Source organism: Phalacrocorax aristotelis, chromosome 1 (genome assembly GCF_949628215.1).
Source record: "Phalacrocorax aristotelis chromosome 1, bGulAri2.1, whole genome shotgun sequence".
Lineage (NCBI taxonomy): Eukaryota > Metazoa > Chordata > Aves > Suliformes > Phalacrocoracidae > Phalacrocorax > Phalacrocorax aristotelis.
In genome coordinates this window covers 177,942,699-177,961,755 of record NC_134276.1, presented here as the reverse complement: position 1 = coordinate 177,961,755, position 19,057 = coordinate 177,942,699, and the positions used below count along the sequence as shown (strand labels likewise).

At 39.6% G+C, this 19,057-nt stretch overlaps 1 protein-coding gene across 1 annotated transcript in view; it reads left to right on the top strand.

Moving 5' to 3' along the window:
- TRHDE (thyrotropin releasing hormone degrading enzyme) overlaps positions 1-19,057 on the top strand; it is a 216,237-nt gene that overhangs the window by 93,804 nt on the left and 103,376 nt on the right. Inside the window, exon 6 of the mRNA XM_075080790.1 lies at positions 13,690-13,827. Coding sequence (XP_074936891.1) covers positions 13,690-13,827 — 138 coding nt within the window. The remainder of the gene's footprint in view (positions 1-13,689; positions 13,828-19,057) is intronic.

The following is a 19,057-nucleotide window of genomic DNA, read 5'->3' as shown; positions in this document are numbered from 1 at the left end:
ACTTTTGAATTTTTTTTTCCCATTTCTGGGTGAGTTATCGAGTATTGTTACCCCATTAACTTTTCTGTGCCATAAAATGAAGATGATAAATTATGAGTTAAAGCTGATTTTTTAAAATAGTTGTATTCAGGTACTCTTTCTCTAGGTATGCATCTTGTGAAGTTTGAATTCTTTGTAGTATTTTAATTTTTTCTTTCAAGTGTCAATTTTGGTTTATAATTGCATTATGAAAAGCAAAATAAATCTTTATCTGAACTGACATATGTCTTGCATAGGTTGGCTTGTTGGGTTTACCTGGCTTTGGCTGTATTGAAACTCATTCTCTTCATCTTTATGCAAAACACATCCTGAATTACAATGTAATGATTCTAATTATGAATGCAATGAAATCTGGCAGGCCTTAATGATTTTAGTATAGTGAAATGTCATAGATGACAACATTTATACACTGCATTTTATCTTCAAATCATCAGTCATTTGTTCTTCACATAATCAGTTTAACAAATCCAGAATAACTTTGCTTTAGAAGTCATTTGGAATATAGACTATTTGCTTGAGATTTCTGTGGAATGAATATAATGTTCACTGTTATGCAAATGCCATGCCCATCACACGAAATCCTGGCGTCTTAGCAGAATACAGGCAAAACGAATGGGTTGAACAAGGTATGACAGTTAAGCTGGGAAATCAGACACGTGCTGCATAAATTAGAATTAACTACAGTAATATTTCAGTGCCTGAAAAAATATTAATCTGTCAAGTTTTTCCTTAAATTAAAGAGAAGGTAGACATAAACTTTTCATAAATCTTTGAATATCATTGGCCTTTGATATAAAAATAACCATACTGACATATTTAAATAATTAGAAAATTGGTGGCAAGATGGAACAATTGATGTGTTAAACATTTATTCATGCTGCATTCTTTTACAGGCTAGGGTACAAAGGAATCAACGCTGTGATGTTTCAGCCTTATTACAGAATTTGTAGGAGGAGGAAGCAAAAGTTACAGTTACTGGATTTTGGCTTGTTGGATATTTTTGTTAATATAAAGTGCATTTGGTGTTTAGATCATACTGACATTTGTAAACTTGAAAAAATAAAAGGTGAACACTTATAAAAAGAAATACTGTTCCAAACAACTTATTTTTTTCTAAAGTGAAGGATACAGTACAAACTTCATGAATCAATTGCAAAAACAAGAGCTACAAACCTTATTTTCTCTAATAAACAGAGCAATAACAGAGCAATATTCTAGCATTCTGGGTGGTGTTTTGTCAGCAGTCATATACCTGTGAAATAAAAATAAAAGATGTTAAGGTGCATGATACTACAGCTTTTTGCATCAAGAGAACAGAGTAATATGCCAAAATACTCTTTTTTTTATTCTAAAGAATTGGGAAAGTTAGACAGTTGACGTCTTTCTCTTGTAGTTCTGAAATGTTACCCTTGAAAGTTTCCTCAAGAAAGACCATGGACTAAAATGTCAAGTTCTTAAAAGCTTATTGAGCTTATTATCAGCTTATTAAAGGTTTTTTGTCACATTTTCTTTTGGAAAGGTGTAGAAGTGAAAGACTGGTAGTCAATTCCAGGAAAAGGGCTTTTGTCTGGAAATGCAACTTGGCCAACATGGATACATCTGAATCAAATGGATCTGTCAACAGCTTTCTACCTAACTTGTTGGATGCTTATAGGCTTCAGGCATGTAACCTTTGATCATTAAAGCTCCATAAGCCCCTAAAGTTTTGCTATTACTTGTCTGAAGATGCTTCTCTTTTAGCAGAGCCGAGCATTTTTCATTGTTTATTTTATTTGGCATTCACAGACTTGGTATGGCTGAACCTGAGACTCTTGAGGACTCTGCATAAACATTTCTTCCTCCTCTGAGGTTCTTGACTTTATCAGTTTTTCTTCAATTGTTTTATAGGGTCTTCTTTTACTGCAGGAAAGGTGGGTGGATATCAATATTGACCAAACTACCATTAAGCTGTAACACTTGAGCCTTCCAGCAGGTCTAGAATTTCTTGACTTGTCCAGAAGGTGTTTACAGACTTCATCAGGCTTGCATAATCTTAATGAGAAAGGAAATCCAGTGCTTATTAAACCCTTGCCATCCTTATGCCCTGGATCTTCCTATTAAAATTTCGGGTGAAGAACAGAACGAAGAGTCATTCTGATGGAAGCGTCTATTATCCGTTGCAGTTAACGTAAGATACATCAGAACTCTCCTGACGAAGTGGATGAAGTTTTGCTGGTTTTAAAACAGGGAGGTGAGCTTTCTGAGGTGAGATCCTTCATAGTTCCACCACTGGTCTTAATATCCTTTCCTAAATTTAAGTTATGTCAGATCAAAGCTAGAAATTCTCATTTCCTTCTCTCAGCTAAAAAATAAGTCCCTGCATGTTACTTTTTACCTCTTGAAGGTGAAGCTACCTTTGATTTTTCAGGAAATATGTCCCTACTCTACAGTCATTAGACATTTGCCACGGAAATGAATTCACTGTTCTTTCAATTTCAGCCTCTTGCATTGCCTATCCCCCAGATGAGTTTTCTGAAATTATTGTTCTGAAATGTCTCAAATTCTTATTCTTAGATCTCATTCTTCAAGGTGTTGGAAGTTTAAACAATCTGCTTCTGTGTTGTCAGGATGGTTTTAAAGAGAAAGCTGGCTCTGCAACGAGGTCCAAGACCCCCCAGAGATCAGAGAATGTTGCTTGATCATGTGTGCTCAGAGTAGTCATCTGCATGTGAATTCCCTGGCTGTTGCTATTTCATGACTTAGAAAGAGACGAGGTTTCTGTGTAAGAGGCTTACCATATAACTGTATGGTTGTGTCTCCATGCCGTCAAAAAGCAACAGCAGCTGGATGTGAGTTCTTGAGCTGTAAGATCTTACAACTGATACAAGGTACTCTCACCTCTGTGGAAGATGCCTCTGCTAGTTTTAGGATCAGAGAAAAGAGAAAATTACAGCAGAAAACTACATGCTGGTAATTTCCACTTCATAGCCCTGTCTTTTCTCACCTACCCTTCTCACCTTCCTGTTTTCAGAGGCCTGTTTACAACTATATCTTCCATCTTCCTCTCTGCTTGTTTCTCTCATTATCCTGAAGTCCTTTGTACGTGGCTTTGTAAAGGAAGGAATTCAACTGAGGCTTACAGATCCAGGAATTTATTGAGTGATCTTTTACCTCCTTATTTTCGTGTAGAAGGAACCTTCATGTTTGTCCTTGAATGTCTCTTGTATTGGGGTAGGTTTTGAGGACTATGACAGCAGGAATTACTGGCATGTAATTTTCCCTTTCATCCATCAAAAGAGCGTCAAATACTTTAGCAGTCAGTACCCAGCTTGATGCTGAGAAAGCATTTCACAGAGCCCAGCTGACTTCACCTTTTTCTTTATTATATAAAAGTTAGCTTTGCTGACAACTTTATTGGCTGAGTCAAGGTGTAGGGCATCAGTGATAGCTTTGAATCCTCTGCCTTCTCTATCCATTGAAGCTCTGGGGTAAGATCTCACACTTTCTTGTGTGATTACTACTTTTATAGTTAAGGATGGTCATATTTGCCAGAAATTTTCTCAGTATTAAAAAATTGTTATTAATATATTTGCAGTAAAACTTTGTGTTTACATGGAAAGGCATCTTTCGTCTTTCTAAAGTGAACCATGCTTCCTTCACACTATTAGGGACCATAGTCTAGACAATCCTGCCATTACTACAGGCAGCTGAAAATAATAATGAAGATGCATATCAACATTTCTGTTTTAAAAATGTGCTGCAAAAAATTACCTGTGCCTAAAAAAGTTAATAGAAAATCATTTAAGTGAACTTCATTATATTAAGTACTTAGAACATCGTGCAACATGCTGCCCAGATTCTTGATAAATGATCTTAATTGCCTATCTTTCTCATTGAGTGGGTTGAAATAATGAAAGTGCATATGGCCATTAGACACATGCGTGTCTTTATTGTGCTTTGTCTCAGATTGCCTCCTAAAGCGTTTGTCTCCACCTGTAAAGTTTTTTTCTGCATTTTTTGACTCAGAGAAGACCCAGAAGATATTATGAGTTTTGAAGCAGACTTAAGACATGGGCCTTTTTGATTTATTTCATTATTATTTTGGCATTTCAGACCTGAGCTGTACCCTGCTTGATCCTTCTAACCCAACATAAATATCATGCTGGCTCAGCACTGAGAGAGATTCAGCCTCTTGTTTTTTAAAACTACTTTAATATCTTCATTTTTGGTTAAAGGCTCCCCATGCCGGTATAAAGTAAGCCTTTAGTTCATACCACATGGAGTGTTTTTTCCCCCAGTAACTGCTCAGTGAAGTCTGTCCTTGTATGATTTTCTGTTTTAACTCAATTGTGGGGAAAGCTTTCAATGTAAAATTAACTAGAATCTCACGTATAATTGACTTTGTCAGGAAAAAGAGATATGTAAAGGTAAGCTGCAAGATCATCTGGTTGCTAATTCATAGTCCTTTTAAAGTATACCAGTTTAGGAATCTTTATATTGAATTTAACTTCTAACTAGAAATTAAATTTTCATCTCCGCATGGTCTTCCTTAACCCAGTTTCTTTTTTTATGGTCTGACAAGGTGGATTAATATGTGGAATTCTTAACTTTAAGTAGTTAACTCCTAACATTTAGAAATCAGACATAAATGAATACCAACATTTAGATGAAACATTTATTCAAGAGATTAAGTACAGGTTTGGAGAATTTCAGTGTCTCTTCTTTCTTTGTGTCATTATCTGCTCGTCTTGAGAGAACAGTTAAAATGACATTATGATGACAGCTTTTGGGTCACGTGAGTTCAAATCTCTGGAGTTCAGGGTTTAGATGAAGCCTTGGCTTCAGAAACAAACTTCAGTCAACCAGCTGAATTTCACATAATTTTGAATTAGTTACCACTTTGTTATCAGTAAAAATGAGAAAGAAACTTCTGCCTCAAGGCAAGAACTCACTGCAGGGTAGCCCTGCTGAAACAAGAATACGCACTGCATCAGGAAGTATAGTTGATATGGGAAGTTCAGTGGCAAAGCAGTAGCTGTATATTTGATGCCTCTGCTTCTCAAGTTTTCAGCTGTCCAGAATGTGTTGCCACTGTTTATTTTAAAATTGTGGCAGTGTGCAGTTACTTGGAGCACAAGCTGATAAGCAAGTTTTGGTGTGTCTGCAAAACATATTTGGTTCCTTCAGGACTTAGGTTACTGAATCTCATCACTTTCAGGTTGAAACAGAGTCTAGGTGTGCAAAATCCATCCAACAAATGTTAGAGCACCCAAAAAGTATTGTCACTGATGGTGACCCATGGCAGTTGTCGCTAGAAGTAGACTCAGTATACCAACCACAACTCAAAGCCACTTTTCATTTAAATATTATTTACTCTTTGTTGAATTGAGGTGAATTTCCTCTATAGGGTCCCCCTGTGGTGTTTGAATTACAGGATAAACTTCATACTTTGTTGCCTGATGTTTTAAAATGTTCTAGAGACAAATGGATGAGGAGACAGTAGATCTGTGTTAATCAGTTTGCTTAATGACTCTATTTCTGTGAAGGCAACCACATACAAGGTGACAAAACATGATCTTGGAGAGTGAAGCTTGCCTTTTTCTTTTTGAAGTGCTGGTGGTTGGTATGTGTTGTTTCCTCTTCTAATGCTTCCTTTTTTGTACTGCATCGTCATGCCTACATTTGGCATGATGGATCTGGTGTACAACCAAATCAAAGCTATACCTGAAAAACAGAGAGGTGAGAGGAAAAAGAAGTTGAAGTACTTGGTGAAATTGCTTAAAAACTCCAAATCAGCTATCTATCTGCTTGGCAACTTATGCAGGTGGTCATGAATATCTCGTTTGGCACTTCATTGAAAAGAAAGTACATATGCAGTTCTCTTTCTTGATACTCAAAGCTATTGGTCTTCCTTAACTATGAACTCCTAGAACATCTATGTTGCTTTATAACAACAAAAATTGTCAGTCAGTGTGAAGTTTTGTCAAGCACAGGAACAGAAATTTTGCAAGAACTTTGATGAAAATGCAGAAAAGATGGTTATGAAGGTAGACACGGAACCATGACATATTCGCAGCTGATAAATGTAGAATATGTTGCAGGCCTCCTTCAACAAACTATGCTCATAATTAAAGCACACATGCAGAGATAGAAATTTTTAAAAAAAGTAACCTGTAATTTTGTAAATAGCTCCAGCTATTTACAAAAAAATTTACTGTGTGGAAGAGAGAAAGAGAAAGAAATATTGCTTTCATTTGCAAGTACTCAAGAGACTTCCTGTGCTATGACAGCTTAGGATTTATAAGCATGTGGACAGAAAGAACTTGCTTTTGGCCCCCAGTGGATCTTTTCTGGCCTTAAGGTATTTTATTGAACCTTAGGTTTCCTCATAGATGATGATATTTCTCGTAGTTTGTTAAGCTTCACCCTGAAATATATTGTATTATAACTGAACTGCTGGTAGTGTATATGCTGGTGTTCTTTGATTGCTTTAAAAATTTGTCCCTATTTCTTTTTCCCCAGGGTACACTTTCTCTATAAACTCAAGTATTGTGTCTTGCAAATGCTTGTTTTGTCAAGCATGAGAGATCATTTATCTCCTTTGTGTTCCTGATGGCTAGTAAAGCTCTATATTTTGGAGAAGATCACAGAATCACAGAATGGTAGGGGTTGGAAGGGACCTCTGGAGATCATCTTGTCCAACCCCCCTGCTTGAGCAGGCACACCTAGAGCAGGGGGCACAGGACTGCGTCCAGGCAGGTTTTGAATATTGCCAGGGAAGGTGACTCCACAACCTCTCTGGGCAGCCTGTTCCACTGCTCTGTCACCCTCACAGTAAAGAATTTTTTCCTCATATTCAGGTGGAACTTCCTGTGTTCCAGTTTGTGCCCATTGCCTCTTGTCCTGTTATTGGGCACCACTGAAAAGACTCTGGCCCCATCCTCTTGACACCCACTCCCCAGATATTTATAAACGTTGATAAGATCCCCCCTCAGTCTTCTCTTCTCCAGGCTGAACAAACCCAAGTCTCTCAGCCTTTCCTCATAAGGGAGATGCTCCAGTCCCCCAATCATCTTTGTAGCTTTCTGCTGGACTCTCTCCAGTAGTTCCTTGTCCTTCTTGAGCTGGGGAGCCCAGAACTGGATGCAATACTCCAAATGTGGTCTCACTAGGGCAGAGTAGAGGGGAAGGATAATCTCTTTTGACCTTCTGGCCACACTTCTTTTAATGCAGCTCAGGATTCCATTGACCTTCTTGGCCACAAGGGCACGTTGCTTGCTCAGGGTTGACTTGCTGTCCACCAGAACTCCCAGGTCCCTCTCAGCAGAGCTGCTTTCCAGCAGGTCAGCCCCCAGCCTGTACTGGTGCATGGGGTTGTTCCTCCCCAGGTGCAGGACCTTACACTTGCTTTTTTTTGAATTTCATGAGGTTCCCCTTGGCCCAGCTCTCCAGCCTGTCCAGGTCTCATTGGATGGCAGCACAGCCTTCTGGTGTATCAGCCATTCCTCCCAGTTTTGTATCATCAGCAAACTTGCTGAGGGTACATTCTATCCCATCATCCAGGTCACTGATGAATATGTTGAACAGGACTGGACCCAGCACAGTCCCCTGGGGAACACCACTAGTTACCACTAGTATGGGGAGTCCAACCAGACTCTGCCCCATTGATCATGACTCTCTGACCTCTGCTGTTCAGCCAGTTCTCAGTCCACCTCACTGTCCACTCATGTAACCCGCACTTCCTAAGCTTACTTCTGAGGATGTTATGAAAGACAGTTTGAAAAGCCTTGCTGAAGTTGAGGTAAACAACATCTACTGCTCTCTTTTTATCTACCCAGCCATTCATGCCATCATAGAAGGTTATCAGGTTCGTCAAGCATGATCTCCCCATGGTGAATCCATGTTGGCTACTTCTGATAACCTTCTTTTCCTCTATATGCCTGGAGATGACCTCTAGAATGAACTGTTCCATCACCTTTCTGGGGATGGAGGTGAGGCTGGCTGGCCTATAGTTTCCCAGGTCCTCCTTCATGCCCTTCTTGAAGACTGGAGTGACATTTGCTTTCCTCCAGTCCTCAGGCACCTCTGCTGTCCTCCATGACCTTTCAAAGATGATGGAGAGTGGCTTAGCAACAGCATCCACCAGCATCTTGCATAGCCTGACAACATTCCTATATTCCTCCCCAGTGGCCAGTCCCTTTTTCCACATATTGTAAACCTTCTTCCAATCGAGTTTTTCTAGAAGCTCTTTGCTCATCCATGCAGGTCTCCTGGCTCCTTTGCCTGACTTTTTCCTCCTAGGAATGCACCAATCTTGAGCTTGGAGGAAGTGGGACTTGAATATTGACCAGCTCTTTTGGACCCCCCTACCTTCTAGAGCCCTAACCCATGGGATTTCTCCAAGCAGGTCTTTGAAGAGGCCAAAGTTAGCTCTCCTGAAGTCCAGGGTTGTAATCCTACTTGTTGCCCTGCTTCTACCATGCAGGTTCCTGTACTGTACCATCTCACGGTTGCTGCAGTGAAGACTTCCCCAACCCTCACATCCTCAACTAGACCTTCTTTGTTTGTTAGTATAAGGTCCAGCAGCACACCTTGCCTCATTGGCTTTTCTACAATCTGTGTCAAAACAGTTATCCTCAATGCTCTGCAGGAACATCCTTGACCGTGTGTGCCTCGCCGCGTTGCTTTTCCAGCAAATATCAGGGTGGTTGAAGTCCCCTGTGAGAACCAGGGCCTGTGATTGTGAGGCTACTTCCAGCTTTCTGTAGAAGGCCTCGTCAACTTCCTCTTACTGATCAGGTGGCCTGTAGCAAACGCCCACAGCAGTGTCACCTATATTTGCCTGCCCCTTAATTTGTACCCATAAGCTTTTGGCTCATTCTTCCTCCACCCCTAGGCAGAGCTCTATGCATTCTAGTTGCTCCCTCACATAAAGAGAAACTCCCCCACCTCGCCTTGCTGGCCTGTCTTTCCTAAAAAGTATGTAGCCATCCATGACAGCATTTCAGTCACATAAGCTATCCCACCATGTCTCTAACTGCAATCAGATCATGGCCCTGCAATCACACACATATCTCTAGTTCCTCCTTTTTATTCCCCGTGCTGCGTCCGTTGTTGTACAGGCATTTCAGAGGTACTTGAGAACACAGGTTTCCCTGCAGGGGTGCACGAGGACCCACTATAGCCATGCACACCCTTGAGGTGCTTCTGACTGTCATCTCATGAGCCTGTTAAGGAACCTTTGTCACTGCTCTGGTTGGCCTGGCTTATTGCCTTGTTGGATGTGTGCCATTAGCATTGCCACTTTGGACCCTGCCCCCCGAGTCCTTTGGTTTAAAACCCGTCTCACCAAGTTGGCCAGGCTGCTGCCAAAGATTCCTTTGCCTCTTCTAGACAGGTAGATTCCATGCCTCCCTAACTATGGTTGCTGGGGAAAGTCGCATTGTCATAAAAGTCAAAACCCTCACAATGGCACCAGCCATGTAGCCAAGAGTTGATTTGCATTATTTGTCTATTACTGGCTGCTCATTTTTCTCGAACTGGTAAAATGGAGGTGACTTGGGCACCAATATTTTCCAGCAAATTTGTAATGAAAATCATTTGCAGATTTGCACACCAATATTAAGCTTTATTCATGTAGATTTCCCAGTCCATAAACTGTTTGAATGGCTGTCCCAGAACAAAGGTGATACCTTTAATATTGCGGCCTTTGATCTCTTCTGTGTACTAATTGTCATTCATTGTGTTATTCCTTTTGTTCCACTGTTGGATGTTTTCCAGCTTTTTTCATTTTAATTATTTTCCCTGGTATTTGATATTAATTTTTAGAAATTATTTTTGTGTTACTAACTTTAAGTATTGCATTATTGTCATGCTAACTTGTACTCTTACATTATGCCTCAATATGATATTATGAAATCACCAGCAGCAACCCCTTTCCATCATTGTTATTCTGTTACACACCATAAATTTTTAATGGCTCTTGAAGGTACAGTCTTTTCTGCCAAATAATGTTATTTCACAATTGCTTTCTTTCCATTTAAGGGTAGATTAGTGGAATGGTGGGCATCCTGTTGGAGATTAATACACAAAGAGTGACCGTTACCTTTCCATAAACCTTTCTCCCTAGAACAAGATGAAAATAAACTCGAACCAGAAAGCTTTCTTGTGGTTAGCCTGTTTCTTACTGCTGATTCTTTTTGCTATGGAATGATTTATACTCCAGATTCACATTTAAAAATCTCCAGATTCTTTCCGTAATGTGGACTAATTCCTACAGGTGGAAAGTTTCTGACCCTGTTGCCTGTAGATTTTGTGCTGCTTTTACCCAAAGCAGTTGAATTTGAATTTTCACAATGATTAAATGTTTGCCAGGGAGGGGAGAGCACAGAGAAGGGATAAGTCTTTCAGGACAACCGTGTACCAAACAGAGAAGGTCTTACTGGCAAGGATTGAAAGAAGTCATTCCTATGAAGAGACAAGTACTTGAATCTAGTGACTACAGATGTTTGGGAAATAATCTGCAAATGTAAATCTTTGAAAGGCATGTTTGTCTGATAACAGGAGTTCAGTCCCTGCACCTGGAAGCATTTCCAAGAGTAAGAGGGAAAGCAACTGGGAATAATTGGCATGTCTTTTCTTCTCAACACAGGTCTGGCCTCCCAGACTTTGTCTATCCACTGTTCAAGGAAGGCTCTGAGGAGAGGAGATGAACAGATGGGACTCCAAGTCAGCAGTAGCAAGATAAGGAGCAGAGGAGCTTCTTTCTTACCTTTAAAGAAAGGCACAAATTTGAGTGGAAGCACCTCTGCCCTTATTTCAGACTAGGCTTCTGCTGCTGTCATACCAACTCCTGCTTAGAGCCCTGGCCCTATGTAGGCACTGCACAGCATTGTACTTATATGCAGCTAAGGACGCTTTCCAAGCAAAGCCTCAGGACTCACCTGAAGCCCTCTTTCCCTTACAGGTGGATCACAGTCTTTTCTGTTGCAGTTGGACTCCCTTGGAAGATGGTCATCTTGAACATTTTGTCATTGTCTTCTGTCTAGCTGCAAACATGTCACCTACTGTGTTGACAGATTCCTGGCCTCATAAAACGCATTCCTAGATTTTATTTACAATTTCTGTGCTAGTTGTTTCTTTAGTCCTGTAGGTATCGTGTTAAAACAGATCAATTCCACTGTACTACATAGGGTAAAATAACCAGGAAATAGAAAGCCCCTCTTCCATCAGTATAAGCAGTTTGGTCAGGTGTTGGCCTTTTCCCCATAATGTGCTGATAGGAGTTTAATAGCTGAGATAGTTTTTCTTCAGCATGAGTAAGGCAGTTTTAGTTTCTTTCTGCATTTCGGTTTCCTGTTGCCTCTTCAAACTGCAGGCCCACTGTCAACCAGCAAACTCCTCTCACTCTCTCTGTGTCTTTCTGGAGTTATATTTGAGTCTTCTTTTGTATGTGCTCTCAGAGGCTTTAGTTCAGTAAATTTAGCTTTATAGGTCAAAAGACTTCTTAATGCTCACTAAAACACAAGTTTACGTGTTTGGAGGCATACTAGTTATTCCACTTGTAGCCCAGTGTGATGGCCTGCCATAGATTTCAAGGAAGGCTTTTCAGCTATGGTAACTTGAATGAGCCATCATGAATCTAAAATGCTCCTTTTCAGCCCTTCAGGAGACAACCAATGAAACAAACAGAAAACCAAAATGTAGCCTGTCCTTTTTATATCTCTTGTATTATTCTTCTTACAGCTTCCCTTTATGTTTTCTGTGTGCTGATTTTCGTGATTCCAGGTTCTGTATTTAAAGTATTAATTTATGATTAACAGGGTTCGTTTTTATAACTCCACACAGTAACAATCCACTCCCATAACCATTTGTCAGTTGCGACATCCAAACTTGAACTTGGAGACAGGTCCATACCTCTGTGTGTTCATACCTGTATGTTTTACATATCATACATCTGAGGAAACTGGGGCTCTGTTACTGACTAACAGGGAATGTGAGTGAGGTGTAACCAAAGCATCTACAGTCCTTTACACCTCAGCAGTTTTCCCCTGAGTAGGGCTGTCATAATAATTGTTTCCCTACATCTTTTTTTTTCCCATAAAAAAGGGCAGTTACTAACTGTGTATGCCTGAGAAAATTTGGAAATGAACAATAATACGAACAAGACATTACTTTTCCCTTCACAAACCTTACCTCATGCAGCCAGCTGAGAACACTGAGTGTGTTGGGTAATTGGCTTTCCTGCATCCTGTATTTTTAATTGCCTGAATGTACAATCAGCTCAAGGTGCATTTTTTGTGCTCTAATGAATTTTAACATAAATTTTTATTTCCAGATGGATCAGCACTGGAAGAGCTTTTCGGCTGTCTTATAGTTTAAATTAACACACTGATACCAAAACCTTGCCACCCAAGAAATTAAACACAGAATTTATTATGTAATTGTGGGGTTATTTTATCTGTGGCATCAAGGTGGCTTCTGAAAAAAATACAACATTCCCTAGAGTTTCTTTGTATTATGGCACTAGGTTGACATTAATTCAGGAACTGTTGTAATTTAGATAAAGATTGAGATATATCATTTCAGGGTGAAAAAAGCTTATTTAAACCTTCCATAATTTTTAATTCACTCTTTGCATTTATTTGTGACTTGAAAAAACAAGTAAATGAAGCTCTTCTTTCCTGACACAGTCTTTTGGATTAGAGACATCTGTATGAATGCAGTATGAGTAGTTTTTAGGGCATGTCATTTCTCAGCTGAAAAAGTCCCATCTAGTTGCACTGTGAAAGTGAGAGCAGCACAGTTCATACAGTATACATGAACATTTAATTAATGTTGCTGCCAGAGTAAATATGCAGCAGTTTTGACATACCTCTGCAATCCATATTTATAGAAAACTATTTATATTCTAAATATGTATAGAAGCAAATTAGTATATTGGATGTTGTTTGGGTTTGCACCTGCCTGTGATGCAGCTGTGACTTTCACTATGTCATTTAACTTCTACATGCAGCTATTGTCCCACTTGCAAAGAGAGATAATAATGGTTTTCTTCAGATGGAAGTTACAAAGTTTGCAGAGCACGCAAGCTTTTGAGGATAAAGGATTTCTATACCAGAATTATGAAAGTCCATGCAGGCATCTGCTGTGACATGGCTGTGGGCTCTATTCATTGTCTGCATCGACCTGTCTTGTGAACTTGGCACTAAGAGCCAAATTACTTAAACTTCACTAAATAAAGCAGTAACAGTTATATTTACCCATCTCTGTCAAAAGTTTTCACACCTGTGTATGCAATGAACTTGATGGCTTGTAGCATCCATGTGTTTCTGTGATTGAAGGCTATGCCATTTCGCCTCTCTCTCTACCCCTGGTAACTGAATGAACAGTCGTAGTTGGAATTGCAGTCTGCACCTACAGATACATTTTGATTCATTTAACAGTCGTCAGTTTCAGTCCAGTTTCTCTGCAGCAAAAGATCTCAAGTCAGAGTCTTTTCCATATTCCTGTTCAAGATTGTAGGAGGTCATGGTGGCTTGCATTTAAACCAGAAGGTCTGATTTTAGTCAACTGTCATATTAATCAACTGCCTCTGATAACTGTGCATCATTTCTGTATTATTGTAAATGTGTATTTGACTGCAATACTGCTGCATATGCTGTATTTCAGGAAAAGCAGAGATTTCTGACAGATGTCCTACATGAAGTGATGTTGCTGGATGGTTTGGCCAGTTCACATCCGGTATCCCAGGAGGTGCAGCAAGCCACAGACATTGACAGGGTGTTTGACTGGATTGCCTATAAAAAGGTGAGACTAATTAAATGTGTTTGTCTCTATATATACATATGTCAGTAGCTATTAGCTGTATATTTCTGTCTGTAAAACAAATGCTATTGTAAAAATATGTACACCACAGCGGCTACTAGCTGGGAAACTTTAATTTGTGTGGAATATATTTGGAATATACTACAGTGATTTTAGCCAATTATATTTAACACATCCAGTGTTATTAAATGTTATAAATACATGTGGGAGGCTGTCAGAATTCAGCAAGAAGATTTGGTGTTTTGTGTGTGTTTTTTTTGTTGTTGTTGTTTTTTTTTTTTTTTTTTTTGTGGCAGTGACTGAATTGTGTTAGATGCTTTAAAAAGCAGAAGGATGTGTAGTCTTTGTCCTGTTGAAACTCTCTGGAAAACTTGTTGAGTGCTAAATTTAAACATAAAGGGATTTTTATGCATGAGAATTTTTCTGTCAGCTAGTGAAAACTCTGAGGTCACTGCTGAACAGTGAGAGCGGAGGAACTGCCTTCTGGGGTGGTGAAGGAGCATGTATTAAATTCAGGTCATTTCAAATTGTATTTCAATGAATAGAAAGCCTTTTGGCCAGCTTTGGGACTGAACAGCTTCTATGCAGGAGTGAGATGGCTGCACGCTTCTACCTTCTGCATCATATGACTGGGCTTTCTGTTAGCCTATGGCTCAGAGGTTGGTGGTTTCTATCGTACCACGTGATTATTCTCTGCTACATGGTATGGTAGGTAATACTGTGCTGTAATAAAATGACCAAACATGCTTGACGTGTGACACAGAGGCTGCTGCCTGTAGCCTTCTGCTATGAAGACTGTACTGGAGCTCTTTGCTGATGATTCAGTTCCAAGAGTCTTTTGACTATCACCTTCGCATTTGATAATCTCTTCTTCTGCATCATTAGCTGCCTGACATCAGACTGTAAAAAGACTGCAAGAGCATAGCACTGACTTGCCCAGTGAGCCTCCAGTTTATCTGGTGCTCGTTCTGTGCTAAAAAGAGAGGTGTATCCTCTCTTATAGTCATCAGTTATTCTCAGTCAGCAATAACTTCAACCTGATCCTCTCCCATGAAAGGATCTTATGCCTTTAAGGATGGGCAAATGAGTGTGTGTGTATATATCCGTGTAATAGGTATAGGATGTAATATGCAAACACAAAATACTTAGGAAAATATTTTAACATGCTGGGGTTGCTCAAGAGCCCAAGTAACATTTTCAAAAATCCCTTAGCTGGCTTTGCAAACGTTACTCTTGGTCAATTAAGCTATAATAGCTGGCAGCTTTTAGCATGCTGAAGTATTCTCGTTGTTTAAATGTTTCAATCATATGTTTCCTGGTGATAGCTGAACCTCAGTAGGTTCAGAGGCTTATCTCACATCAGTATCTTAATATTTCAAGCTAATTATTTTTTCTAATTAATATTATAATAGTAATATAACACAGTAAACTGTAATCCTTGACACTTATCTTTTCATCTTGTGAACACTTTGCAAACATTAAGTAATTTTCATTTACATTGAGATGATAAATAGGACAGTAGGACACATCTGTGTACTGTTAGCTATTTTATGCAGGCTAATAGGATCACTCTGTTTTCCATGCAGATGAGAGTGCAATCTCTATCTTGTATCTGTCTGTTTAAAGGTTCCTTTTTTGGTGTAACAGTGGCCATGCCCAGTGGATATGGTAGCATCTCCACTCAGCTTTTCTAATGACCAACTCTCCCAAACCCTAGGTGACACTGAATGTGTCCGTAGCAGGACCTGATACTGTAAATTTTGAACCCAGTTACCAGATCTAGCAAACCACCTTGAGGAATGGCAACGGAAGAATTTACTTATACACCTTCATAGGTGAGGAGATTAAAAGACCCATGCTTTCACCCATGAAGTGTTTGTTTTCCTGGCTAATAATTTGTCTGTCTGCTGTTCTCTGTAACCATTCATCTGTTTGTTTTAGATATAAGCAATATCTGATAGGGAGAAACTTTCCAGACTGATTTTGTAGCTGCTCTTCTCATTGTTCCTGTACCTTCCTCCAAACACCTGATGCTGTTTCCTTCTGAGGATAAATTAGAGCAAATTTAACATGTTGTAGATCTTACATTGTTTCATTGCTATGTAACCGTGTATGCATGCATGCATAGCTTGCACTTAAAATCAACTAGGGAAACAAGCTTATTTATTAGATAGCTCTCTAGTGTCTGCCAATATACATACTGTGATGAATGGTATGTCAATAAAAACCAAACTGTAAAATTATACTGAAGGCTTTTACCTGCTCAGGCGTATGCTGAGATATTTTCAGGTGCCTCAAGGCCCTCCTTACACAATGAGCCCTCCTGGAGGGATGTTGTTGCTGGTGTTTCTGGGATGGCTTTTTGATTGTTTGCTGACTTATTTTTTAAATTGCTGTCAAGTATTAAGTTCTTGGAAATTTTTTCTGTTGACTCTAGTAAACTTTGGATCAGGAACATCAGTGAGGACTTTTCTACTGTCTTAAATAAAATCGTCATTTTTAAACAGTCTAGCACTATGTGCAGTATCTTTTCCCTACATTTTGGTATGTGTTTTTTTTCACTGTCTTTTAATTTCTTTTTAAATGTCCACCTTGTGCTCCCTGGGGCCTTGGATTGTGCATGTGTTCTCTTTTCTCTCTTCCTGATTTTCTGCACAATATTGAAATAATGAAACTTTCTCCCATCTAATTTTTGTTCAGTGAAATGACAGTCACAGAATGTCATTGTCATTTGCTTGTCTTTGCTGTCATCAATATGGCATAAATCAGTTATACACCATTAAAGTGCCCATCTCTGCTAGACGCTCAGCTGTCATTCTAAAGATGTCCCTCTTTATTTTTCTGTACACTTCAGGGATGACCACTGAAACTGCTATTTAAATGCCTTGGAGATGAATATATTTTTCATTTCCACTTTCTTGTCCTCAGTGATTGCACATGTTAAGAAATCTCATGACATAAACCCCTGAAGAACAGTATTCAGGTAATCCCACAAGCAGAATGTAACAGGCACTACAGCCCTGCAGTACACAATGTTTTTCCACTTAAGCTGTTGAGGGTAATGTTTGCCTCTTTCAAATGCATTGTACTAGTCATTCTTCAGATAGGAGCATGTCATCCTCCACTAGGACCACAAATATGTAGAGAAAAATGAGAAGTCGTGATAGTTCATTAATAAACAGTACTGGTAGATGATTCAAGGCTCTCAAATTACATCAGAGAGTGGATATGTCTTCCTAGTGCAGCTGGAAGTGAGATAGTGTCCTCCCACGATGACGGGAAAAGTGGTTATATCCCAAGTGCAGTAGGAAATATAGCCTGTTGAACACAAGAGTGGATCTGAGAATTGTTAAATCAAAGCAAAAAGCGTGACAGCCTTTCCACACCAGAAATAACTGACAGCAGGAATCATAGCCCTGGAGAGCTGCCTCAACAGAGGAGGAGAGAGTGCAGCAAGAATAACATGGGGAGCAACAATCAGCAAGGAACAACCGGCTGTAATAAAATGGAGAAACAAGACAGCTGCATCTCAAAGGCAGCAGCCAGATCCAGAACAGTGTGAGGGAGAGAGATCCCAGACAGAACTAAAGGAGTCATAGCCCTAGATAAGCAGTCACAGCCAGATAAGAGAAGGGACGAAAGGGCACCAAGGACACTGCAGAGAGCCAGGTAATATCTGAAGTTGTTTCTGTCAGCCTGCTGCATGCTTTGAAGTCTACTGGTTAAAGATTCTGCAGCAGTTGAGCAGGCAAGACCAGTGATGGAGTGTAACTATAAAAGTACCCCCAGTAGAATATGTCTTGGCAAGTGACAAACAATAATCAAAACAAGGAAGAGGATGACTGGAGTAGAGAAGAACATTCCTTTTTCTTTATCCCCTCCCTGTAAGAAAGATTAACCTCAGCAGTGAGATCAGTAACAGGCCCTGACTTTAGAGTGCAAACAATTCATTATTTCCTAAACCTTTGTATGTATATTTTCCTTTTCCTTCTTAACTCTGTGCCACTTCTTTAAAAATGCTTTTTCCTGCATTCTGTGTCTGAGTGATGGAAGGAAGATGTATTTCTAATAGTAATAAAGGGAGACCATGCTTCCTGCTTCCCCTCAAAGGCAATGATCTGATTTAGGAAATCTGTTCAACAAAAAATTTGCACAGAGGAAAACGCTCTGTTTCCCTGTATGTTGCAATAACAGTCCTGGCAAAGGAGAATTTAAGAAATTGAAAGCAGTGGCTCACTCACCCTTTTCAGTGTAATTCTCTTTGAAACTCTACAGCATAAGCTGTTCTGCAAGAATGTGGAAGAAGAGGAGGGCTAACTGCAGTTGTTGGAAAGGCTCTCTAAAAATTTTGTGCTTTTTACTTCTCTCCTCCTCAGGCACTGGGAAGGATATTGACACTGTAATAACAAAATAAGACAAAAAAAACCCAACCTCAAAACATCTATTCTGTTCAGTAAAATCAGGTTTAGTATCAGAGTGGAATCCACTCAGTTCAAGAGTGCAATGAAATTGTGGCAATGTGCATCTATGAAATGACCACACAAAAGTGAAAACAGCTCATTAACAGTGAAAGAAATACTAGAGAATTACTTATAAGTAGTAAAATACAGTAAAACAGTTTTTATTTTCAAATATTTACATAACTAAATCAGTAACATAAGATTGCAGCCAGCCAGGTAAAAAGTCCAATCCAGGATACAATACAAATACAATCCAGGTGGCTTTGCAAAACATTCCCTTACTGCAGTGAAAAGGGAGAGCTTTTTGTTCTCCCTGACTAATTTAGCTGTGATGTTGTCTGTGAAGGCCATTAAGTCCTGGGTGCACGTTTGCGTGATGCTGGTTTCTGTTCCGTGACTTGCGAGTGCAGCAGGTCAGTGCCCATATTACAGAAGGTGCTTTCAGGAGGCATTTGTCTGTAATGCGTCGTAACAGAAGAAGTATCTTGTAATGAAAATAATTTATTTCTGTTTAGATAAAAAGGTTGTAGGTCATTACTGCGTCCAATATGAAAGCTATTGAAACTCAGAGTTGGTGAAACCTTTGGGTTCAAGTTCAGAGCCATCCCAAAGGGGCCTCCCTTCAAGTATGCAGGCTGTCCCACTACAGCTGGTGGGTGCTAGTATGTAAAACTAGGCAGGTGCTTCGAGATACTTAAAAAACCTGTCTTAAATAGGGCATTTGAGCACCTTCCTGACTCAAAACCGTCATT